Genomic DNA, 27,433 nt, shown 5'->3' on the forward strand with positions numbered 1-27,433 from the left:
TATAGCTAAGTGTACGACTGGTACTCAACACAAATCAGCTCAGTCTGATAATCCTAATAAGTATGTTAATAACCCCATTTACACACAGGGCTTTTCATGAGAATTTATTCAGAGTAAGTCCATGTAAAGGTCACTCTTAGAAACTAATAATTATGAAACATTCATATTAAAAATCTCAGAAACAATAAGGATTTTTACAAAGTCTTCACTTTTTGGAAAAAAAAAAAAACATATTTCACCATTTCTGAGATATTACCTGTATGTGTGTGCTTTTTTGAGAAGTAAAGGAGAAATATTCATTCTAATATAAACTAATTATCAGAACAAGAAATATTCTTGATCAAATTAGCTCTCGGAATACATCCCAATAATTGAAATTCTAGTGTGATATATACACCATGTGCACTTCATTTCTAAACAGTACAGCTGGGAAAACAACTTAGATAAAACTGACAGCCTACATTTTCACTCTTGCCCTGAGGGAGAGTAAAATATACAATTTTCTGTTTCTATTGAGAATGAAAACTTTAATGTTAGATATTTTTCTTGTAAACATAAACGCTAAGGACTGGAAGAACTCGGACCATTTTGGTCCCTTTCAGTCACTCTTCACAGATCTCCTCCAGAAAGATTAAGAGACTCTTTATCTCTAACAGGTAAGCATGTCTAGTGGCCAGAATGCTAAGACTGAGGGCAGAACCTCTCCATTCAGGGTCTTTACTGTCTGACCTTTGTAGCCCACCTCTTTTCTTTCCAATTTCCTCATATTGAATATACTTGAACTTGTCAGTTCCTATCTGACATCATAGATTCAAAATAAAAATGAAATGTCATTCTTTGAATCCTTAGGCAGAAGGTGAATGTAACATTTCAAGAAAAATATGGTCTTGGTAATCAAATAAAACAGCATTTGAAGCTAAACTCTGACAGCTCTCTCGTTGTGCGACCTTGGGCAAGTTACTGAATTGCTCTGAGACTGTTGTCCACTTCTAGCATAAGACAAGGTAAACTTCATCTCACTTAATCTCCCTTATAGCCAGTATAATGCTTGCTACATAACTAGTGATCAATAATTTATTTTCATGGCTCATATAAATATAAATCAATTTGGTGGTTAATTTGATTACATTATAGACCTAGAAAAGTTAAAAAGCTCAGATTATTACTTATCATAAACATCATAAAATACTAAACACTTCAGACATTTCCTAGCATATATTCATGATATGGAGTAGAAATTAATAAAGCCACACCAGGCTTCAGGCCAACATTTGATCATACTGTCTACACTACTTTTTACAGTACAATAAGTCCTTGTTTTGACTTCCATTTTCTCCACAAGCAATATCACTTAACTATTAAAAGATCCTGAGATGCATCCAAATTTACTTCAAGAGTAAGGATAGCATAAAAAAAATAATCTGATCAAACAGCACTATAACATGATGCCAACACTATTAATCAATTTTTTAAATAAAAGAAAATCTATTTTACCCAGATCTAGATTAATTTGGCCAAGCCACATTGGCTCTATTCTACAGAAAAAAAAAAAATATGGCAAATATGCCAACCCATAAATGTGTTCATGTTTTTCTAATATTCCAAAATCTGTGACTAACAAATATATATAAAATGGCAATAAGAATAATATGCCACTAACATCATCCTCCCAAATATTTTTTCACATAGTGTTTTCAATCACAAATCTACCTCTAGACAAAGAATAAGATGAAAGTGGGAGCTCTTTAAAAAATAAAAGCACAAATGTTTTACATAAGCAGGAACTGTCAGTATTATTACTTACATACTTTACATAAAACTGATAATTGCTAAACAGTAACACCTGGAAAGGAAAGCAATGGAACAGATCTTCTGCTATTTTCATACACATTTTACAACTGTCTGTCAAATTTTGTAAAAATCAAGTACACCCATTATCAACTGTTTCAAGTGATTCTTCAAAATGATGTATTTGATAAAACGGAACTTTGGTCTAATTTAACTGAGATTTAAGTTTTACAAGCCTTGAGTATTTTGAAAGTGCTTGCTAGGATTCTATTTGTATCTATGAACACAAAACCCACTCCATGTGACCCTTTATTAAAAATGTCAAACAGAAATGTCATATTTTCTCTCTTAATCTGGCAATTAAGTTTTACAAGAAAAGTACAATCAAATTTCATAATGTGTCCAGATTATTAGGTCAAGCTTACTTTGTAAGCTTGGAAATCATTCTAAAAATGAACTAAAGGAGAATAAAATCTGGTAACACACTCTGAATGCTATGAACTCTAGAAAACATAGAAATATTAGGTAAATAAAGGACATAAAGTTAAATTTTAGTTAAGATTTAGAAAATTAGAAGTTAGGTAAGAAAAAGGATAGAAAAATAAACTTTATTTAAATTAGGGACTTATAGGACCTCATGATAAATGTCTACATTTATAGGGTTTGCTTCATGACTTTTTTTTATCACATAACTTATAATTATAATAAATATATATTTCAATTAATACAATGCCATTTATTATATTGCTTATGTTTCAGAACACTAATTTATGGTATACTGTTAAATGTTCTTTAAATGAAAAAACATCAGTTAAAATGGACTTGAAATTGTTTTTACAATTGACTAAGTGTTAAACAGTCCATATGTAGAATTTACTCAATTGAATTTATATTACAGTAATGTATGTGTAACAAATGTATACACTAGCAAAAGTAATCATCAGTTACACACTTATAACCAATGAAAATAAATGTTCACAAACACTATTATAAAATATATTGTCAGAAGAACAACTACTGATTAACAAAGGTTATTTGACTGTGGTGGGTCTCTATAGACTTTCCAAAGTTAGGAAATATTCTTTCTATAACATGATTGACTGCAACTTTGTAAATCTTTAAGAATATTTAATTTAAAACAGGGAAAGCAAGAAAGCTATACATTAAATATGAGAAGAGCAGAATTTTAAAAAACCTTGGGGTAAAGACATGAATCTTAATGTAAGCAATTATATGGGTATGATAGATTTATATGCTAAGTAATAATCTAAAATTATCCTGCTCTAAATCTACCTGTAACAGAAGCACCTACAGTGCAATTAATTAAGACACAAAACAGAATTATATGTTCATAAATCTGAAACTCCAGTTTGACAAAGGAAGACAAGTATCTAAGAGATATGGGACACTGAACTAAAGCCATTTCAAACAGAAACCTTATAAAATGATTTTATAAGAGTAACTCTAAAAAATATTCTTCACTGAAAAAGCAGCATTCAGAACAATATTTCTATAGGCTACCTCTTGTGACACGCAAAAATTAGTGACTGGGGGGAATACAGTATGTACACAGTTGTCTGACACCCAAGTCAAACTCTGGAAGAAAAGAGTGGATACTTAATAGGTGGAGGGTATCTCCAGGCAGATGGAAGACAGAATTTGAAAGATTTTTCACTGTATGTATTTTTATGCTTTTAGGTTTTTTTTTTTTTTTGAGCCATTTTATATTACTTGTTCAGAGCACTAACTACAATTTACATTTTAAATAATTTCAAGATAAGTCACTAACCTTAACAAATTAAATTTTAAACAAACTAAACTATTTCATCCTATGACTGTGGTTTGATTCTTCTTTTTTATTTTTAAACAATAACTGCTTAACCTATGAGTAAAGCTTGTTTTAAAAAAAGGCATTTGTGTAGTCTGATAATACAGAAGAGCAATACTCCTGCCTGTATAATCTGGGAAAGTTGTTCAAGTTATGTGGCCCTTACTTTTTAAGTATTTGCTAAATAAATGAATGATAAGTGAGACTCAATATACACAAAATAGAACTCACATTATACACAAAATAGAACTCATTTCTCCTTTGCCCATGCCTCAGAGAAACCAATCACTGAAAACTACCTTCTTCCATTACTCCCTCCCTCTAGAGATATTACTCTCACCTGAGACCAAAACCTAGGTGTTGCCTTAAACCCCATTCCCCCCTACATCTAACCAATCACCTATTCTGTCAATTCTCTGCCCTCACTACCTCTCAATTCCATCTCTTCACCTTCACTTCCACTTTGACTCTTTGATTATGACTCATCTCTAACTTGGGTATGGGGCAATAGCCTCCTAACTGTCTTGTTTCACTGTCCTTGGATACAAGAGCCCCCAGTCCATCCTTCCGTGCTCTGGCCACTAAGGGGTAAACTGATCATGGCTACATATGAAGAATTCTTCAAAGCTTTCCATTATGGAACCAATTTTTCACTCTGACTGCTCATTAGAATCACCCAGAAAGATTTTTAACATACTATTCATGGTCTCCTCACCAACTGAGTCTAAATCAATGATATTAACCCCACTAATTCTAAGAATCACTCATCTACAAGGTATACTCCAAACTTTTGAGGATGTCATACAGGCCCTTCACAATCAAGTTCTACCAACAGCTTTGGAGCCTCATGTCTCCTGCCACCAGATATGGTTGAATCATACTCACTACCATGCTATTCTTCTGCCCTTGACTTCCCATATATCCACACTTACTTGGCAATGTCCCTATACATGACTTCTCATTTGGAGGAAGCACTGCATCTTTCTATTCTCTTTGGGGACTTCTTCCCTCACATTCCTGTGTTCCCTGCTGCTGCTGCTGCTAAGTCGCTTCAGTCGTGTCTGACTCTGTGTGACCCCATAGACGGCAGCCCACCAGGCTCCCCCGTCCCTGGAAATCTCCAGGCAAGAGTACTGGAGTGGGTTGCCATTTCCTTCTCCAGTGCATGAAAGTGAAAAGTGAAAGTGAAGACGCTCAGTCGTGTCCGACTCTTCGTGACCCCATGGACTGCAGCCTACCAGGCTCCTCCGTCCATGGGATTTTCCAGGCAAGAGTACTGGAGTGGGGTGCCATTGCCTTCTCCGGTCCTGTGTTCCCTAGGCTGCTGCTATTGGGCTGTGCTCAGTCGAGTCTGATTCTTTGTGACCACATGGGCTGTAGCCTACCAGGCTCCTCTGTCCATGGAATTTTCCAAGCAAGAATAGTGGAGCATGTTGCCATTTTCTACTCCAGGGGATCATCCTGACCAAGGACTCAAACTTGAGTCTCCAATGCAAGGGTCTCTTGCATTGGCAGGCGAATTCTTTACCACTGCACCACCTGAGAAGCCCCTGTGTTCCCCATACTTTCCTCCATGATAGCAGTCAGCTATAGCAGTGGACAAGGAAATATTTGAGAATGATAGGCTGAAATTAAAGTCATCCCTTTAAGTTATGGTTTCTGTACTCAATCAAATAAATCACTCATAGCTTTTTCCCTGCCGAGCTCTAATTCAAAGTCATTGTTAAAGCAAATAATTCAATGGAAACCTTTCACCTATATTTTAAGAGCTCTATTACTATATAGTATTCAAATGCAATAAATAAAAACAGAAACACCTTAAGCCTTGCATGGATAAACAATGTATTTTTTTTAAGTTTTAAATCTTGTGTTTTTCTAAAACAAAAAGAGTAATATATGAACCACGAAAATCAGACCATGAGTAAACATACAATTTTCATTTTATATATTCATATATTCACTTGGAAAAGACAAGAAACAGGCATAGAAAGAAATGCAGAAGTGCTGATTCTTCTCCTATGATTTTTCCCAAAAGGGAAGTATAACAAAAGGAAAAAATATAGCTTTCAAGGAATAGTTAAGGATGGACTGTATATTTGAAAACAGAAAATTAATAAGCCACATGAGAACCACACGTTTTTAACACTATCCATGCTACTGGACTCACTTGTCAAAGATTCTGATGTAATGAGTCAGGGATGTGTTCCAGCATCAGAATTTTTTCAAAGACCCCACAGAGCTCCCATCGTGCAGTCAGGATAAAGTACCACTGAACCAGCACCCTCCCTACTACAGCAAGGGCCATCTTTCAAAAGACAATTGCAATAAAACTTTCCAATCAACGTGATTTCCTTCCCATGGGGTGAAAAAGGCATCTTAACATAGTAAATTGAAAAATATTAATGATAGTTGTTATGCACGAATTAGTATATGTCAAGCATTATTCTAACAGCTTCCAATACATTGATCTTATCATTCTTTGCAATGGCTCTGTAAAGCTGGCGCTATTGTATGCTGATCTATTTCTCCAAAAATAGCTAATAGTTACAGAATGCTTACCACTGTCAGGTATTATTCTGAGAGCTGTCATATACATTAACTCATTTAATCTCCACCTCAGTGTTGTGAGGTAAGTACTGTTATATCGACTTGACAGATGAGGAAACTAAGGCACTGAGAAGTTAAATAACCTGACTAACGTCACACCACTAGTGAATGGCAGAGCTGGGGTTTGAAGCCAGGTACTTTAGCACCAGACTTAATTAAAAAACAAAATTCTAGTGATCTGTGCTTCACTCAGTCGTGTATGACTCTTTGCAACCCCATGGTTTATACGGTTAATGGAACTCTCCAGACCAGAATACGAGAGGGTAGCCTTTCCCTTCTTCAGGGGACCCCCCCAACCCAGGTCTCCTACATTGCAGTTGGATTCTTTACCAGCTGAGCCACAAGGGAAGCCCAAGAATACTGGAGTGGGTAGCCTATCCCTTCTCCAGGGGATCGTCCCGACCCAGGAATCGAACTGGGGTCTCCTGCATTGCAGGTGGATTCTTTTTTTTTTTTGCAGGTGGATTCTTTACCAGCTGAGCTATGAGGGAAGCCCATATAACAGACTTAAGATATATTAATATGCAATAAAATTGCTAAATATATCTTTAGCTTTCTCCTCTTCAGGAGACTGTAATACAAACAAGAGAGGATGATGCTCACTCAAGAAAATAAATAAGAATCGTTTGATTCTAGTTCCAAGACAAGTGTTGGACTGTTGGACACAACTGGAGCGCTCACGATTTAGAAGGAAAAAGACAGAGAAGGATGACAGAGATGGAAACCCAATTCTATATCAGATATGAAAGCAGAGATTGGTTAGAAGACTGATCCTCCCTCCCTGGGAGCTCCATAAAGACAAGGAAGGTGTGTGTGCCTACTGCTGATAAAAAGTGCTCAATAGATCTATTTGAGCAAATGAAATGTGCTAGCTTTTAAGATGTAAGATAATTGAATTCTAAGGCAGAACACTTCAATTTATTATAACCTTATATATTTTTCACATTTTAAGATACTCATCATGAATATTAAATATCATTATTTCATTTAAGATTTATTTTTGTATAATAGAGTATTAGATTATTATAATATACCATTTCATCATTAAAATGTGGATCTTTAAATCTTAATCTATGCATGTAGAATTTATGTCAAAATTAAAATTTGTATAATAAATTTTAAATGCATATAACTATATAACTTATATAATATATAATACTTATTAAATTCATGACAAAAAGACATTTCTAATAATCAGCTCAAAAGCTAGGTAACTCTAGGCTGAGTTGTTAGGAATTCTCTTGGGCCTGACCCTGGGCTCTTCAAGTGAGGTCCACTATCTGTCCATGATCTGGTTTTATTCCTCCATTTGTAGCTGGCATCTCTACCTTCCTCTTAATGAGCAAAGCACATAGAGCTTCCCTTAATCAAGGACACAGTGGCTGTACTCCGGGTTCCCACCAAACAAGGTGCATAAATCAAAGTTCCTGTTGGTCAACCTAATATATGTCATTCAAGTAAGAAGAAATGCCCATGGAGGGCTCTCTGAAGGCAGTCAACATGCATTTTTCCTTTTTGAAAAGAAATATTTTCTACACATCTTCCTTTTTCCCCTTATTTTATTATATGTCTATTAATCTGTATATTTCTCTAAACCATCAATTTTTGAAGGTACTGGTACTCTATAAATAAATTGGTCTACAATAAAAATGAAAGAAACAGAAAGGAATATGAAAAGAAACCGACTGTGAAGAATGAAGGACATGGCTTTCAAAATAATAAATGGTGAGCGAAGATTTTAAAATCTCAAAAAATTAAGATATCTATTTCATTTATTAGTTCCAAAACAATGCCTGCTGAATCTTAAAAATAAACATATTACTTTGATTCAGTTCATTTAGAAATGTGTATCAGGCCTACTGTACTACAAATGTCTAACACCTTTCAAAGACAGGGTAACATTAAATGTCTGTCATGATTCAAACTGATTTATTTGTGGTTAAGCCTAAACTAGAGTACTGTTTATTAGGACAGTAAATGAAGAGTTCATTAGAATTCTGAGAAACTGCAACCCTTCAACTTTTCAGTTTACATGTTTTCCTATTGTTCAATAATATTAAATAATGACTTTATGATTCAAGACACTGATTTTTTAAATTTTAATAAAGTTTATGTTTAGCTTAAACACCTTATTAAAAGTTAATCTTAATATATTTTGAGCAAAAGAAGTAATATGCTATAGTCAAAGTAAAGTGCAGTACGGTTATGTGACAAATTACATTTCTTTGTATGTTGAACCCTAATTCATCAATTCACTAGATAGAAGAGAGATTGAAATAAATGTTTCTCACATAGCTCTTTGAAAACCAGTACAAAGGAAGTGCAAGTAGAAAACTGACTTGGATTTTTTCAGGAAATTAGAATACTTTTGATTGATTAAGAAGGAAGAGTATTCAAAGGTTTTAAACTAATATGAGAGTTTATGTTATCATGGAGCTAATTTCAAATTGCATGGAAGCATCTTCCCAGCTTAGCATTTTCCATAACTGTTAAAAAGCACACATTTTTCATAATTCAGGTGGTAAGGCAGCAGTTAACAATGAAAATGAACTACCTAAGGCTACAAAACATGGAAAATCTGTACCAAGTTTCTCCTTCAACTCAGAATGTAATTTTATTTTGCACAATGAAGAAAACAGTGGGGCAGAAAGAGATTTCATAAAATCAGTGTGTGATGATTTCATTTGACAAGTGGAATGGGGGTGGGAAGAGTAGGTGTGAGAAGCTTACTGCTTTTAGTGAAGTTAAAAACTAAATATGACTGAATCAGAACCAAAAAATGATTTTTGAAAGACTGAATTTAAGATAAAAATCCCAGACTTATAATTTTCCATAGATATTAATATACTTTGGGGGCATAAACTGTGTTCATGATGCAATCAAATTAGCATTATAGAAAAAGGAAGCTCATAAGTAAGAGAAAGAAGCTAAGCAGGATGTGTAACAGCCCTATAAGAATGGGGCACATATTTTAACCTTAATGGTTATGTTACAAAGAACTTATATATACTTAAAATTTTTTATAGGTTAGCTCTCTGATATCAGAAGCCCAGGGAAACTCTGCCAAAATGTATCCTTTTGTGAAATAATGGAATTTTCTAGGGTGTTTATAGCCTTTAGGGGGCCAAGATAAGACATAAGATACTTTGGTATGAAATTAACTCTTTAAGAAATCTAATAAAAATCTGTTTAGTCATAAGAAATGGTTTTTTAAACCACAGAGAAATATTACTATCAACATGGAGCTCTGCCTTGTTTGAAACAACATTTAATTAGACAAAATAAAGATATATATTCTTTGGCTCCATTTAACTGCAAACATTAAAAGATAAATACACACTATTATGAAAATGACTCTTAGATAGATGAAATGCAAAACTCCCTCTCAGGGAGAAGAATTATGGAAATTAAATTATTTTAATGCTTTAATATAAGTGATCTTACTAAAACCAGAACCAAAGAAAAGGAACTTCCAATTCTACTAAGACACAGAATGAATATGAATTGTATAAAGAAATTTTCAACAGTGAGAACTTTCTAGTTATTTACCAAAAAATTCATATAACAAAAAAAAATAAATAAAAAATAAAAAAAAATTAAAAAATTCATATAACAAAGAAAGTATAACTATATTATATGATGCACAACTCTAAATGGCCAAATTTGAAAAAATTAATTCTTCTATACACTATTTAAAGTAAACATCTCATTTTCACTAGCAAATTTCTTCATATCCTGGAGAATATTTTAATGAAATTTCAACATGTGGATTATTGATTCAAAGTATAACACTTTTATACCTATCTGGGCCAGGCAGTTAAATAAGCATGCAAGGGGAGGTTGGTGCACAATACATGAAGGGACACAAGACTGCCTGCCTCTGCTAATGGCATCAAAAAACAAAAAACTTAAAAAAACCTTAAAACAACTTACATGCCAAACAACGTTCAAGAGCCATATGCAGCCTCCTAACCTGCCAGACTGCAGCGCAGATAACTAGAAAAACAGTAGCCAAGATAGAGCTCAACCAAAAATGTGAACTTAGCCGAGAGTAGATGCCAATAAATTCTAACACTCACAGAGTGTAAAGCATAGAATGATTTTTCACGATCAAGCTTCAGTTAGTCATCTACACTTACACAATTTGAGGTATAAATAAGTATAACGGCAACTCACGAAATCTGTTGATTATGAACATCTGCCACATGTCCTTGAAAACTAGATGTTTCTAACTCCCAGGTGGGAAAGTAAGAATCTCAATTCTGACTCTCCAATCGTCTCAAGTATAGAGAGAAGCAGTCTAATGATCCATGAGTAACCAGAGGCCTCTCTACTCAGAAGAAGCCCAGCCATTCCTGGGCCCTAAGAGTGATGTCTTGGAATATCAAGGCTGGCCTGTCATGAGCACTTTAATTTACTGAGAACCTGATGAGGAGCAGTGCATAGCAAAATGTATTCATAATTTATTTTATTTATCGTTAATGACAGAAGAAAAAGTAGATAGAGATGACAGAGGAAGAAACAGATCCAAGGACCAACAAGCAAGACATTTTCCCAGACCACCAGGACCAGATGGTGAGGAAGAACCGAAGCTATATGTCAGTTCCTGAAATACCTGGGAAACCCCAGGATGGGGTTCTAGTTGCCTGGAGAGATAAGTTCCTGGGTGGGTCCTGTGAACTGACTGCAAGATGAGACACTGATTTCCTTTCCTATTGAAAATTCCAATGAAACTCAGAAAAGGAGGTTAACCTAGAAAGCCACACAGTCATTTTTTTATAATGTAAGTAAGTAAGTAAGTGAAGTCGCTCAGTCATGTCTGACTCTTTGCGACCCCATGGACTGTAGCATACCAGGCTCCTCCATATCCATGGGATTTTCTAGGCAAGGGTACTGGAGTGGGTTGCCATTTCCTTCTCCATTCGTAATGTAGATAGAGTCTAATCTGTATGGGGTTCCTTAAATACATATATTAAATATCACTTGTTAAATAACATTTTCCACCATCTCCTTAAGATTAGTTATTTAATAGGATGTTCAAAGACTGAAGTAAATATTTGTAGTGCATGTCTTAAAGTCTTCCATGCTTTATGTTTTACTAATATTGGATTCTTTATAATTCTAAAATATTATAGAAACATACTGGATTCTTGTTCTTTGACAAAAAAACCCTCAAACTTGAATTCTTCAATGAAAAAAATTTCATTTATTTCCAGTCTTGACTTTTTTGATATAATTGATTCACTCATGACTAATAATTATTAAACAAATAAAACTGATGAATTGTGTTATGTGTAATATAGTATATGATCTATTCAGCATTATGACAATAAGTAATATCTATTGACAATTTACTATGTGCCAGATATATACTGTCAAAACTATATAGAACTATACATGGATCATGTCATCAATTCACTTAATCTTCTACAAAATCTATGAGGCAGACACCATTACAGTATCTACTTTCAACTGAATTATACAAGACTCAGAGAAGTAATTTAAAAAGACAATGAAACTAATGAGTGGTACACTAGTGACTCAAATCCAAATTCAAGTTTATACCTCCATCTCTCCCCACCGTGACTTCTTTTCTCTCCTCCCCCTTGCCAATATTATGCTTAATTGCATATATAATACAGAGAAAGCAGACTTCAATCTAGCAGTAAAGAATACTAGAAGATTCCTAGAGTTTCAAAAAAATGTAATTTATAGTCAAGAATAGCTACATGCTATACAATCTATAATTTTAATATTTTGTCTCAATTCTCTTCCTACAAGATCTGTAAGCCTGTTTATCATTTTTTAAATATTCAGGCTTCCCTAGTGGCTCAGTGGTGAGGAGTTTGCCTGCCCATACAGGAGACATGGGTTCGATCCCTGGTCAGCGATGATCCCACAAGCCACAAAGTAACTAAGCCGGAGCACCACAACTACCAAACGCGTGCTCTGGAGCCCAAGAGCCTCAACTCCTGAAGTCTAAGCACCCGACAGCCCGTGCTTTGCAACAATAAAAGCTACCGCAATAAGAAGCCTGTGCACTGCAACTAGAGAGTAGCCCCACTCTCCACATCTAGAGGAAAGCCCACACAGCGCAAAGGCCCAGCAGAGCCAAAAATAAATAAATAGTATAAAAAAGATAACATTCCATCATGTTTCATTTATTCAGACTCAGAAAGTGTGAACATGTTTCTGTAACAGTCCTCTAAACTTCGCAAGAATTTTTATGAGGAGGAAAGGTCAAACAAAATTCTGAAACCCATCAAAAGTTCAGCAAAGAAAATTCAAACTTTTAAGAAGACTTTTTTGTAGATGGTTCTTTTAAAAGAAATATGGCAACAAAATTACAGAGCAATTTCACAGTTTATTCTGTGACTGGATGTGAAATCTCACTTTTATGTGAATGCCAATCCAGAATGGGATAAATTAATTTTTTAATATAATGTGAACAATAGCATAGTTGGACATTTCAAGTAATCTAAAATCCAAACTAGAAAGCCCTAATTTTGCTGTGTCCCAGTCCACCTACTCAGGTATCTACTAAATGTAGAATACACCCTAATTTTAAAACACTTAGATATAACTTAATTGTATACTTATCATTATTAAATTTATTAACAGATACTATTTAATATATTCCTTGGTAATGAAAGTTTCCATCATTCCTTTAAATAAGACAGAGTTGTGGTTTGGGTTAGGGTCAGAGTTAGGATTAAATCAATGCCAGCTCTAAAATATATGTTGTTTAAACTGCTCCTTTAAAGACTGAAATCTGAAAATAAAGCAAATTCTATACAATTGCTTAGCAAAACATCAAGTCAACATTCTGAAACAATATTTCTTTAGAAAATAATGCTTTGTAAAGCTAGGAAAAAATATAGAAACTATTTTTTAAAATAGATTCTGACCTTAGTGATGGACAATTGTCAGTCTAAAATTCAAATGTATTACCAAATGTTAATGTTAATGCGGTGGTCATGAAGTTACATTCAACAAGGCTTGGCATCCCCTCTGTCTCTTCTCTTATGTCAATTAATTAAAATACCTAAGATTCCACTTATTCCAATAGAGAGGGTACAGATCTATGATAATTCCCTTTTAAGTGAACAAATACCTATATTATCAATAAAATACTAAGTCAATTCTTGAGCATGTATGTCACCTGAGCATATTTTACTGTCCTGGATCATGAATGGGTAGACTGCTTTGTGAGGATTGCACCTTCATAGCAGAATCAATGAAAACTTAAATGGAAGGACATGAAACAAAAGGTTTTTTAAAACTGTCTGTGTGATATTAAGGCAATACAGTATCAGATAAAACACAATAATTTTCCATCTTTTATTTAAAATATGGATGATTTTTTTACTCATCCATCCAGAGTCAACATCTACAAAATGATATTTTCATGTAAACTAAAATCACCTGAGATTTTCATGTTAAATATTCACTCTCCCTTCCTGCTAGTTTTATATTAAATGGAGATAAATCTTTTTCATTGAATTTATTCCAAATTACCTATTTTTCAACTATAATGTACTTACCTGTATCTTTATTATAAAAGTAGTCATTAGTCAGTTTCATAAAAGAAAATTACTATTTCTATCAATAAAAAGAATGAGGTATATACTAATTTTAAATTTGCATAGTGCATATTCCAAATAACTGGTTGTTATTAATACTTAATCTCTGTAATAAATATAAGAAATACTTCCCATAGTATAGATATCATGAATCATTTAAAAAAAGGCTAAATTAAGAAAAGTAGGATTACACTTCTAAAAGAAAAGTGAATGGAACTGTGTAATCTTGAGGTATAATGACTTCACAGGGAACATGTTTTCATAAAATGTTTCTTCTATACTAAGAAAGCATGAAAAATTTGAAAAGATACCTACATGAGTTAAGTTATAATTTACAGAGGTGTGCACTGGGTAGCTAAAACATATTTAACTCCAACCACTTGAAAACCAAAGTATACTGAAAATTGCAATACCTTATTTAAGTGTTAAGTAATTTTTACTCAGATTAACTTTCAGGAAAACTGTTTTAAATACAACTGCTTTTCATGTCAAAACCAATTTCTGAAGGAAAAAAAAAAAAACCCAGATTATTTTGTAAAACTAATTACTACAATGAAACAACAGTTCATAAACTCAAGATTATTTAAATAATGGCTGCTACTGAGAAAAATGGAATAAAGGTAGAGAAAAAATTTTAAAGAACCAGCCATAATATTAAGCAGTTACTTATCATCTTCAGAACTGTTTTACCAGATAGTCATGCCTTTTAAAATGTTGTGAATAAATCTATTAAAAGTGATAAAACATTATAAGTTAACATTTTCTATGCTTTAAAAACATTGCATGTCAAATTTCCATATAAGCATCTTCCAAGAAATTTCAGAGTTGAGTTACTTGCAAACAAAGAGACTCAACCACATACCTAACCAAAATGACAACAAAGGACAAAATGCTAAAGCTATAGCCCAAGAGCATAAAATTAGTCCTCTTGTCAGAGACAGGAAATGTGTTTAAACACCAATAAAGCAAATATACAGGAAATAGCCTCTTCAAGAGATATGACTATACATGTAAGATGCTGCTTAAAGTTATGGGTCACACTAATAAGAAAACCTCAGACACAACTTAGCTCTAAGAACAGCCTCTCCCACAATAGCCCTTGTGTCCATCACTGGCTGTTGCTATCATTTTCAAGCAGATACAAAGATACAGAGAGAATAAATACATAGAATCACTGACCCAGACTGTAAATTGTCACCTACCTGTAAAATGGGAACATTTTCCTCACAGCTCAAGTCTTACCTCATAAGACCAGACACATTGAGTCCCACCGAAACGTCGAACACATCTTCCTACTTCCACGTCCTCATGAGTCGTGTACATTTCTCTGAGGCATTCACCAATATGTGGCACCATCCTCCTAAGAACCTCACGACTGAAGATCATGCCAGGTCCTCCCATGCAGAAGTTCTCCCCAGGCTCCAGCCCCAGCTTTCCGAGTTCTTCAATATTCCCCAGGCCAGTCTGGCCCAGGTAGAGGGGCTTGCTGCTATCCAGTGACCTAAGAAATTCCTCCAGCTTATCACCTACAAAGAAAAAACCAACAATCACTCCTTTTCATAATCTCATAATCATTTATAACACATCAAGTAAGGGAAATATTGTGCATAAACTCTTGAAAAGTCTCATACAATTGAAAAGAAGAAAAACCTCTTCGAATATTTCATTATTTAAAAAACACTAATTCATAGGTGTTAAATTAAAATTAGATTTTATCAACCTTCTAATCAATGAAAAACCTTAGTAAGTCTAACAGTCATTGGATTTTTTTAAAGCTTAAATAATGCTGAGAATAAAGACAGGGTTTTTTAACATGTATGAAGTAGTGATTATAAAATTCCCAGAAACATATTAAATATCAATATTTAGCACTGATAGGAAGATCATTGACACCCAGTAATTATTTTTTCCTGATAATTGACTCCGTTTACTGTTTCATCCTTAATTAAACTCAAGCCATAAACAACCCAAGAGATGTAGATGGTGGTGTGTACGTATGTACACACATATATGTCGAGAGAGAGACAGAAAAAGGGAGTCTGGGAAAGAGTGAGAATATCAAACTTGTCTTGAAATATAACACTTTGGAACTTTGGAAAGCACCCTTTTGGAAGAAAATTAACATTTGTTAAAATTTATATAATACCATTGGCTTATAAGTTTATAAGCTCATCAAGAAAAACAATCCTAAAATAAGGTTCTGTAGCTAAAACAGTTTCAAAGCATTAGGTACTCTACAAAGTGATATGCTGGAATAAGTAGTTGTCATCTTTATTTTCCCAATCAGCATTTCTACTATCATTTCTGATGAGCACAGAATCTGCAGTCATTATCTTGATCCAATGCCACGCCCCCTTGGAGCTCAATGAGTTCTAGCTATTATTGGGTTCTTGATACAGAATGCATTTCATTCTTAATAGAAATGGAAAACATATGGCATTTCAGTGTTCTGAAGGACAGTCTTTCATTAAAATATATGATATGGATGGTGTTAAGGCATTTTGGGAATTGCAGAATGTGGCAAACTTCTGCCAGGAAACCTTTGTGATTTTAATGAGGCACAAAAGACAAGGGGACTGTAAGACAGTGGATCTATCAATTATAGATAAAGGTATCTACATATTTCATATCTACCTATGAGAGTGGGTTCACCAGGAATGCAATTTCTTTTAAATTTTCGTATCAAATTATTCAGTTCTTTATTTTCATATCTAATTATCAGTATTTCCTCTGCCAACCAGACCTAAGGATTTCATTCCTCTCAACCCAAACCCAGGAAATCTCTAGTTATTAACTCTACATTCAGTCCTTGTGCCAAAATGTGTCTGTTTGTTATCTGTTTGCTAAAAGAGTTATGTAAAGGATGCTGCCTGAATCCGGAGAAAGCAATGAGGCTGCAAATAGAGTGGGGGTAAACTGAGTAAGGGCTGCCCCCCTTTGACCAAGAAGCTAGGAAATGTGGAAAGAAACACCTCCTTCAATACAAGCCTGCTACTTCCCTTGTGTACCTCTCTGCAAAGAACAGGGCTGGAAAGATTTCCTCCTGCTCTAAGGAACATTCTTCCGCTGAGTTTAGCGATCTCTGGCCAGAGCCACTCACACACAGGGTGAAGGACGGCGCCTCTTTTAAAACTGACAAAGTTTTTTCGTGCTGGGGCTGCGCTGGTTTGCGGAAGGACTTCCAGCCTCTGCTTCACGCCGCAACCACCGAGACAGACTGGAAGAGATGCACACCCGGGAGTGCTAGTGCAGCCTGGAGCTCCTAGAGTCTGGATAATCCGCGTGCGCCGTCCCCTTTCCCCCCACCACTAATTCCTGTCAATACAGTCATCCCCTCTGGGGTTTACTGAGCTGTTGCCAAGGGGTAGGGAAAGGCTTGCTGCTCCACTGTGGTGGCTGGAAGGAGCTGCCCGCTGGGGTGGTTGGGGTGCCCCAAAGACCCTCATTGCGCGGCGGGTGGCGCGAAAGGGAAGGAAACGCACAGGAAAGGGTTTGGGACAACAAGGATGATTCCTCGATCGCACCAGTTCCGAAACTAAGCTAGATTTAGTTAAAACAAAAGGGTAGGGGAATAACGAAGATCACCGGTCGGCCGTCTGGCTCTCGCGGCATCCTGCATCCTCCTTTTCTCCACGGAGGACACGCCCCTCTGGGCCAACGTGGGAAACTGCCAGCAGCTGGCAGGGTAGGATGGGAACAGCCTCAGGTTTAACCCCGAGGTCCCTTTCCTCACCTTCCTACACGGTAAGGAGTAGCAGCAAGCGATGGGCGGAAACCAGAGCAGCAAGAGTGAGGAGGGCGGAAAAAAAGCCAGGCAGGTCTGAGGAGGGTCCAGACCCGCAGCAGAGGAGGAGGAGCGGAGTTGGAATGGTGGGCGGAGGCGAGAGGTGGGGGCGACCAGCTGGGGGCTGCAGGAGCCCGGAGCACGTGCAGGCAGAGAAGCAAGACAGGGGCTGGGCAGGGATCCGGGCTGGGCAGGGATTGGGGCTGGCTGCAGAGAAAGGAGGCGGGGAGGCGGGACAGCGGCGCTGGGAGGTCACCTTTAATGTAGACATCGTCGTCGGCGCGCATGAACCACTCATACTTGTCCAGGTAGTGGTCGTGCATGTACTTGATCATCATGAAGGACTTTTTCTGGGGAGGGTAGGAGTCGTCCACCCCAGGCAGCGCGATGACAGGCAGAGGTGGCGGGGGCTGGCCAACTCCAGCGTTGGGGGGCTGCTGGCTGGAAAAGAACTCCACGCGGCCGGGAATGAAGCGCGCCCAAGTCCGCTGCGCTGCCAGCGCGCGGCTGCCCAGGTACTTCTGCGCGGTCATCACCCCCACGTACAAGAAATCGCGGGGTCGAGAGCTAGAGGCAGCTGCGCCCCCGTCCCCGCTGCCGTTGTGGCTACTCCCCGGCCGGCCGCCTCTCCGATGCCCAGCCGCGCCCCCATCCTCTTCCTCTGGTTCCCCTTCAGCCACCGGGGCTCCGGGGAGCCCCGTCGCGCCTTCGGGCTCGCGTCCTCGCCGCCGCTGCTGCAGCGGAGGTGGCTGCTGCCAAGGGCTGCTCCGAAAACTGGTTACCCCGGGCGCTGCTTCAGGCAGCTGCGGCCCCCGGAGCTCCTGGCGCGCTGGGGGCGGCGACTGCCCCGGCCACTGCCGGGCATGAGGCTCGGGGAGCGGCTGCTGTGCGCCGGGGCCAGCGGCCGAGCGGCCGTAGTAGGAGCAAAGGCTGGAACCGCGTCTCTTCCTCTCGCTCAGCTCAGCCACTCTGGGGGCGATGAGCCAGGACGCAGCGGTGAAGCCCAGCACCAGCCCCAGTGCCACGCTCATCCACGGGCGGCGGGAGCGCACGGCCATCGCGGCTGCCCGGGGCGCGGACGCTGGCTGAGTGGCTGCGGCGGGGCTCCGGGTTCACACCCACCCCTCCTCCGCCTCCACGCCCCCAGCCCCGGCCGCTGCCGGCTGCCCAGGCTCCGACGCCCGATGTGGGTCGGAGCGTTCCCGGCGCCTAGCCGGCGGCGCGTTGCAGCTGCCCGCCGAGCTCCCTGCTCCGCTCCTGGTCCGGGTTCCGAGCGAGGGTCGGGAGTGAAACTTCTCCCGGCGGAGGCGGCGGCGGCGGCAGCGAGAGGAGCTGCAGGAGGACGAGGAGGTGGAGCGGCGGCGGCGGCGGCAACGCGTCCGCTCCTAGGCTGCCACCCTGTCACTGGCGCGCCTGGTCCCTCCCCCTCCCTCCTTCCCGAACCCCCGCCCTCGCTCCCCACCCCGCCGCCGCCGAGCCCCGGACTGGCCCGGAGGAGGAGCCACGAGCACCGCCACTGCCAGCCGCGGGGAAGCGCGGCCGCGGTATTTCCCCGTTACCCGCCCTTGGACGCCCCCCGCCCGCGCCTCGGTCCAGAGCCGGCCTCCTCTCCGGAAGGAAACGATCCCGGTCGGGCCGCCTCCAGCTTTCAGCGCCTACGCCCCCTCGTGCCTCCTCCCCGGGTCCTAGTTCGTCGTCCCATTTCCCGTCCCGTCCCGCCCCTCCGCCCGGCCTCGAAGCACACCCGCGTCCGGGGGCTCCGTCGCCCCCCTCCCAGCGCGTCGGCTCCACTGACCTCATCGGCTGAGCTCGGGTCCCAGATCCCCGGGCGAGCGCCCGCATCTCCCTCCCCTCTCGTCTCCCCCGGCCCGCAGCCGGGTAAGTCCCGGCGTGACCCTTCCCCATTCTGCCCCGCCCAGGTCCGCCCAGGCTCGGGTCTTCGCGTTTTTCGGTCCTTTTCGCTTTAGTCTCGCGGCTGCCACTTCGTGTCTGCTCTCTCCTTATCCCGCTCACTGCTCGGGAAACCATCTGTCCCCCCCGCCCCACCCCCAGCACCTCTCCACCCAGCCTTACAAACTCGCCAGTCCCTACTTGCATCCTTCACCACTTTCAAAGCCACTCCCCAGCCATGCACAGAAGCACCATTATCACTCCTAAGAAAACCTCGGAGGGACTAGAAATACCTACCCGGAAAGGCTAGGGGAGGTCACAGTGAGTGGGGGCTTAATCCCCAAAGACAATAAACATTCCACCTTCCCCACCTGGATAGTTGGGGCATGTGAGGCTGCCTGGTGTCCACTCCTCAGCTCTCCTTTGGTTTCATGGCTAGAACTTAAGACTAGCTGAAAAGGATTGGCAAATGATGGAAAAATGTGAACAAATAACAGCCATCACCCAGAAGATTGAAACTAAGAAAACTCTTATCCCCCCACCCCAGAACTTAAAGTGAAAGTGAAGTCGCTCAGTCGTGTCCGACTCTTTGTGACCCCATGGACCTACCAGGTTCCTACCTCTATGGGATTTTCTAGGCAAGAATACTGGAGTGGGTTGCCATTTCCTTCTCCAGGAGATCTTCCCAACCCAGGGACTGAACCCAGGTCTCCTGCATTGTAGTCAGATGCTTTACCGTCTGAGCCACAGAAAATAGGATATTTATTCGTGTCTATAAAGCATTTTCTCTACTAAGGCAATGACAGACAATGTTTCATCTCGCCAATTAGGGAGGGAAAATCTCCAGCAACAGAATCTCAAAAAAAGGTTAACCTGTATTGGCCAAAATGGCTTAAAAGTTATATCATGAAGAAATCACCTGAAGATACCTGACATTTGGAAGAAGGGAACATTTAAAAGCTTTCTCTCTAGAAATTGTGAATCTAACTACAGTCTGAGGTATATTTGGCATCCCAAGCCCTTTCCTATTCTCCAAATTTCAGTCTTCTGTTTTGCACATCAAATGCAAAGGGATGGTATTGAATGGCATTAGACACAGGGCTGGATCCGGCAAGGTGCTGGCAGCGTCCTTGGAACAGTAGGCCTGCCTGGAGCCCTTGAAGGGGTGGTTCTTTCCACACCAGTCACTGGCTGTGCAGGAGCACATCTGACGAAATGTTTCATCTGCTGGACAATGAAGCTCCTTTTCCATGTCTAGGTCTTGCCCAGAAACACATGGGAATACAGATCACTGGACTCTTTCTCGAAGTTTAATGTTAGTTAGAATACGAAACTAATCAAACAAACAGGCCCCTTCTGATTTAAAACTACATCTTCCCAAGGAATTTTAAGCTTTCTAAAGCAGTGCTGTTTTATAGAACTCTCCTACAATGGAATTTTCTTTATCTGTGCTGTCCAATAAGGCAGCCAAATGCCAATGAGCATTTGGCTAAAATGGTTGGGCAAAGGAAATTTCAATTTTATTTATTATTAATATTGATTTAAGTAGCTCCATGTGACTAGGGGGTTGCCATGTTGGACAGCACATTTCAAGAGGAAAGTCAGGATATTTAGTGTCCCCCTACCTGTGGTCCATTGTGAAGAACAAAGAGTCCACCAACACACCAGGATATCCAGCTGGTCATCCTTCCACTGGATGTGGTTCATGTGGTCGATCTAAAAAATCATTACTTCTCATCAGGCACAGATAAATTACTTGTCAACTTTTATACTATTTTGGGATAAAGTGAACTTCATTTATTCAATATCTATGTGTACAAAACTAAACACTAGACAAGGTGGGAGGCTCTAGACACGGAAATGTCACAAGATACTCACTGCCCCCTATCTGAAGTTTACAGTGCCGTGAAGAAGACAGACATTAAATACCACAATACAAAATGAATTACTGTGTTGACAGTTGATGTGAAGGGAAAGTGTAGCGCACTCAAAGGGTATTGACAAGATCATCTAATTCAGTCTGGGAGCCAGAGAATTCATTTTTAGATACTGAAATAAAATGAAAAGAATTGAAATGATGTTCCATACTGGCTCAGTGACCTTGGGAAAATTATTTAAGTTATCTGAGCTTCAGATTTCTCATCTGAATGTAAGTACATTTCTGTGGGGATTTATTAAGATATTATATGTAAATACTTAGCACAGTGTCTAGTTCATTTAGGCACTCAGGAAATGTTTGTTCTCATTTTTTAACCCTTCATAATAAAATCTTTTCGATATCACCTTGCTTATTTTTAATGATGTCCCACTTTTTATTTAACAAATATTTATTTAGTGTCTACAATAAGCTAGACACTATTCTAAAGAAACAGCAAGCAAAACAGTCAAAGCCCTTGAATTTGTGGGGATTATATTCTACTAAGGAGAGATTACACACACACATACCCCTCTACATATAATATGCCAGGTAATAATTATTTTGAAAAAAATAGAGGTAATGGATGAGCACTTGTGTCAGATGAGGCCTTTTTAAATGTGTTGGTCAGAGACATTCTTTCTGATAAGTTTAGCAGAGAACAAAAGAAAGTGAGGAAACTAACTATAAGTACATCCAAGAGAAGACTGTCTAGAAAGACAGAATAGTCAACACAAAGGCCTGAGACAGACATGGTAAATTTTAGAACAGCAAAGAGACCAATATAAGTTGAAAATGGAAGGGAGTTGGTGACTTGCTAATTATTTAGCCTAGTGTTGTTCAGTAGAATTATAATGTGAGCTATAAACACAATTAAATTTTTTGTGTAGCTACAATTTTTAAAAGTGATTAACACATTTCATTCAACTTAATATATACAGTATATTATGGCAGCAAGTAATCAGTATTACATTTTTATTGTGAAAATTTACATTATTTTTTAACCAGTTCTGTTTTCCAAATCTATTGAATTTTTTACACTTAGAGCACATGTCAGTTCAAGCTAACTACATTTCAAATGTTCAGTAGATACATGTAACTAGTTCTACTATATTGGACAGTGTATATTCTGAGCCTGGAAGACATTTGAAAAGAACTTCTTTTATTCTGAATGATAGTGAAGGCGTTAAGTGGTGATTTGATTTTTATTTATGTTTTGCAAGACCACTGTAGCTCTCATGGGGAAAAGAACAGAGGGGAAACAAAAGTAGACTCAGGGAAAGCATTTAAAACATTGTTGAACTCACCCCATGACTTTGAAACAGAAGAAAAAGAGTGTTCTCTCCTTCTTTCCATAGTGTCTGCACCTGTTCCTCACTTGTAATAATTAGAAGCACTGGGTAAGTTTGTTATATGAGTTTAATTTCATATTTATTGAGATTCCTCTAGCTATTTATTGTTATTTCCCACAGTCAGTGAAGTAATTTTCTCATGCTCACTTTAATTTTGAAGATACATGATTTTTAGGGTAAATAATTTTCTGGGAAATATCTACCAAGGACTAAGTTTTTTATTAAAAAATAAAGTAATACGTTCTAGGAATAATTTAAGAAAAAAATGTATTTAGATAAGCAGGGTGAAAAGAGACAACTTTGTATGGAAACTTGTTCTCATTGAAGACAAATAAACATAAGAAATGCATATTAAAATATAGCCAGATTGGAAGAAAGAATACAGAAGTGTAGGTCAACGTACAATATTTCTGGCTAAAAATGTCTGATAGGATTACTATTCTGATTTAAAGAATAATGTTTCAATATATACATTTGTGAATCACCTGATTAGAAATCCCTATGAAGCACCCCAATAGTAGATTTGGAAAAAATAGTAACAGATAACAGGCGAAGGGTACAAAACTGATCCTCTGTCTTCTCCAAATCCTTTAACAGTTTCAGGCATGTCCATATTTGACTACTGTAACACACGAATCATTTGCCTCCTTCTCCAAGCTGAAGTTGTTAGGGCCTAAGGGACCATCTGGATTCACTGAAGCAGAATTCTCACAGGGGTGTGTTCCCTGGCTTTGGAACAACACTATGTCAACCACCCTGAAACCAAGTCTGGTACACTTAGAGCCCTTCAGCAGACTGTTCTGAAGGTTTTAATTGATTGGAAAGAATTAGTGAGAACTTTAAAATCACAGACAAAGATCCAAGTGAATTTAAAAGGAGGATGCCATCCAGCCATCTCATCCTCTGACACCCTTTTCTCCTTCTGTCTCAATCTTTTTGAAGTGGGCGTCAGACTGTATAGTCCATGGTGTCGCAAAGAGTTGGACACAACTCAGCAACTTTCACTTTCAGAGGCTGAGATGGCTGGATGGCATCACTGAGGCAATCGACATGAACTTGGGCAAACTTCCGGAGATGGTGAGGGACAGTCCATGGGGTCACAAAGAGTCGGACACAACTGAGCAACTGAACAGCAAGATAGTCTGATCAGTTACGAAAGTTAAAGGTAAATATTTAAATATATGGTTCAATACATGCTTCTGTTATAAGGTGTAAGCAAAGATACTTTGATTTAGTATTTTACTGTGATATTTAGAATGTTATCATTTTTTTCCTGACCGATCAAGACTAGGCTGATTTCATTTGCATGAAGCAATTCTGGCATCTAGTGGTTAACAATCATAATGTAATTCAGTTTATTTCTAAGGGACAGATTGTGTTGTAAAATAGTATTAACATTGCCAATGAAGATTATAAACATAGATATGTAGTAAGATAACCATTTATATTTTTATTTCCTCAGAAATCAGCATGTAAGGGGATGATAGAAGCTCATATACTGAAACATGAAAAGGTAATTTTTTAGAGTACATTATAAAACTGTAAGTTTTAAAGCCACTATTGATCTGCATTTAGCTAATCAACGTGAAAATGTTATAGTCAATTATTTTATACTGACAGTACTTAATGCTACTAAGGAATTATTAATTTCTTTTTTATGTATGATAAATGGTATTGTGACTATGTTTTTTAAGAAAAGTTCTTAGTTTTCAGAAATATATACTGAGGTATTTATAGATTTACTAGTATGATGTCTGGAATTCAAATAATATCAGAATGAGGGTTGTGCTAAGTGGATGGCAGTGTGGAGGGTGAGGGGGGCAGGAAGGGACTGAATGACGAAGTATTGATGATTACTGGGACTGGATGATTATCTCTGGGTAGATTTGATATTCTCCATAATAAAAAGTTTAAAGAAAACATTTTAAGATCAGCATACATTCAGTTTTTATTTCCTAAAGCTTTATCTAAGACATGATTCACCTGTTCGAATCATCAATGTACTCTGAGAAGAAGAAATGAAACTCCGGCTGTCACTTATGAAAGGATTAAGAGGTGACCATTTCAGAATTAACACTTGCCTATCTTCACTCCCTCCTGGGCTTGTATGACAGTCTCTTAGACATAAGCAAAACATCCAATCAAGCTTTTACAAGTAAAGAAGCACTGTGTGTGATATGAGGATTTGTTTTTTCCTGTAATTGTCTATGATTAGGCAGTGAGCTTCAAGATCTTCAGAGAGCTTCTAATCACCAATCTGAATTTATTCTAAAAAGATTTTTTATTTTAATTTTCTCCTTTAGCTACTCTCCTAAAATACTAATAAACTTCAACTTAAAATTTACTATCTTAAAAAGTTAAAATGTACATGCCGTCTTTCCTCTGGTTTAATTTTCAAACTCTGTTAATTACTTGGTTTCTTTTCCTGTCCTATAGATCACTGCTATTGAAAAGAAATACAATATGATCCACATGTACAATTAAAACTTCTCTAGAACCCACATTTTAAAAAGTAAAAACAGGTGAAGTTAATCTAAAGAATACACTTTGTTTTACCCACTATATCCAGTTCTACTAAGTTTTAAAGCTCATTTTTTGAATAATAAAAAGACAAATGGATTTCGAAACATTTACAGGATTTATTGTGCTACTTTCTTAAGTATCAATATATAAATATTATGCATACTGATCAATACAAATATGATACATATGTATGCATGTAAATACAGGTATATACAGTGAATATATATATAATGTTTTCTTTATAGCCACACTATCATTACGGAATAAACATAAGAGGAGAGATTAGGGGATCTTGTCTTTTTTCTCATGCCTATTTTTATTAAATTTCAGGATATTTTATAAGAACCAAGAAAAGTTAGATATCACCTTTTTCAACCCATTGTATAGTATCTTGAATGAGTGAGTTTATGAAAAGTACAGTTTATAATTCAATTTAAGGCTCTTGCATCCAGCAGTGGATTTCAGAAGTCCATAGTGAGTAAATAAATGACACAAGTCTTTCAATAGTCTTGATAGATTTCAATAAACTATCAGCATGGGGAGGGCAGAGCTTTTATTTTCTGCCACTCTCTGTGATTTTTATTTGGTTTGGAAAATATATTTATGTTCATAAAGTATTTATTCATCTTAACATATAATAGGTTTGTTATTTATATACCAGTTAAAATTGTAATAATTTCTAATTTTTAGCTTATCATATGACAGCTATTTGGGATCCTGATTAAATTTTAAGATGGTAAAGGGATCCCAAGAACAAAATACTTGAGAACATTGGTATTGGTCTAAGGAAATTCCTTCATTTATCTTTTTCTTCTCCTGAAAATAGCACAATTTTTTTTAGAGAGGAATAATTGAGTTAGATTGTCTTGTTCCTGTCCTGATGGAACATTGACTTTAGTAGTTTGCAGCGACATGAGAGTGACTAGGATTCTGCAACTCTGAAACTTAGACATGTTTACAAGTATGTTACTGTCTCCGTGGTTTTCAAGTCACACCTACTGCATTCTAGGAATCCAGTAGTTTAACTTGTGTGTGTGTTTGCTTTGCTGCTATTAGAAGGGGATAGCAGGATTGAATCTTCTGAGACAGAGTTTAAATCATTCAGACATTTTTGATGTTGGTTTGTATCTAGTAACAAATTAGTATCTTCAAGAAATTTAGGAGTATAGTCTTCCTCTCTATAAAAACAAACCACAGGGCAATACATTATTCTAAGGCTCCAACCATTTTGTAATATTGGGCCAAAGAAAGAATGTCTCAGTAAATTAATTCTAGAGCTGAAGAATCATAATATTTAGTGAAGAAGGAAGAGGCTAGCATTGCCATACCAATAAAACTGAAGGGGCAACTCTTTGTCTTTTGAAGCCAATTGGAGCTCTAGGAATAGACAGAATGTGAAATCCAAATAAAATTGTGTGAACTAATTGAAAAAGGTAAACTGGCTCTCATAAATAAAATAAGTGATCATAATTTGGAGACTGCTATAAGAATATTGTTCAGGATGCAAAATATGAGTGTGTGTGTGTTGGGGGCAGGGAGTAGATGATGATACTTTCATTCCTTGGGCCCCTGTGGCCTTAGTTCTGAATCTTATTGGGGAGAAAGAGGACTAGAAGAGCCTTACTAAGAGAGGAATAAGAGCAAATACTAGCCTCATAGCTAAGTGATTTCTCAGCAGTGCTTTCTGCTTTCATCTCCCAACTGGGCACGAAAAGATTCAAAAGGAGACATGGCTGAGGCACACCCAAGAAATGAGTGAGGGGTGGAGCAGTGCATTTTTAAGACCTTTGGTAGAGTTATGCTAACCACACCCTCCATACCACGCCACACATTTTTTTTTCCAGACTGCACTTCCCACGTCTACCTTTACAGAAAGCAGAACAGAAATAGCAACAGATTCATCTGAACTAGATTAAAATTAAATTCAGGTTTTAGTATTAGCACAGAATTGGAACTCCAGGATGTGACAGAACCATCAGATCAAAACTTCTTATAGATGTTTAGAACCCAACTGGCCTGACACTTTATGAGTAATGAAAACCTTGGCACTTAGGTTGGTGTTTCTCAAAGTGAGACTCTCAGAACTCCTGTGAGTATTTCTAATATTTTATTGTGCATAACTAGTAAGTCTGGATTTCTTCTGATTTGGAATCACTGAGCGTG

The 27,433-nt window shown here is 38.1% G+C and overlaps 1 protein-coding gene and 1 long non-coding RNA gene across 4 annotated transcripts in view; one reads left to right on the top strand and one right to left on the bottom strand.

Annotated features, from left to right (window-relative positions):
• CHSY3 (chondroitin sulfate synthase 3) overlaps nucleotides 1-19,101 on the bottom strand; it is a 279,284-nt gene extending 260,183 nt beyond the window's left edge. Inside the window, exons 1-2 of the mRNA XM_043912189.1 lie at nucleotides 17,847-19,101; nucleotides 15,049-15,332 (exon numbers count right to left, since the gene is read on the bottom strand). Coding sequence (XP_043768124.1) covers nucleotides 15,049-15,332; nucleotides 17,847-18,648 — 1,086 coding nt within the window. The 5' untranslated portion in view covers nucleotides 18,649-19,101. The remainder of the gene's footprint in view (nucleotides 1-15,048; nucleotides 15,333-17,846) is intronic.
• Nucleotides 17,374-25,520, top strand: LOC122699799. 3 transcript variants are annotated; one of them, XR_006342679.1, is made up of 5 exons: nucleotides 17,374-17,550; nucleotides 22,754-22,795; nucleotides 23,759-23,912; nucleotides 24,210-24,260; nucleotides 24,709-25,520. It is a non-coding gene; the product is annotated as an uncharacterized LOC122699799 (long non-coding RNA). The 3 variants fall into 3 exon arrangements; XR_006342677.1 differs by lacking the exon at nucleotides 17,374-17,550 and adding an exon at nucleotides 19,190-19,468; XR_006342678.1 differs by lacking the exons at nucleotides 17,374-17,550; nucleotides 22,754-22,795 and adding an exon at nucleotides 19,194-19,468.
• Nucleotides 25,521-27,433: the final 1,913 nt, after the last annotated feature.

This window comes from Cervus elaphus, chromosome 9 (genome assembly GCF_910594005.1).
Source record: "Cervus elaphus chromosome 9, mCerEla1.1, whole genome shotgun sequence".
In the NCBI taxonomy this organism is placed as follows: domain Eukaryota; kingdom Metazoa; phylum Chordata; class Mammalia; order Artiodactyla; family Cervidae; genus Cervus; species Cervus elaphus.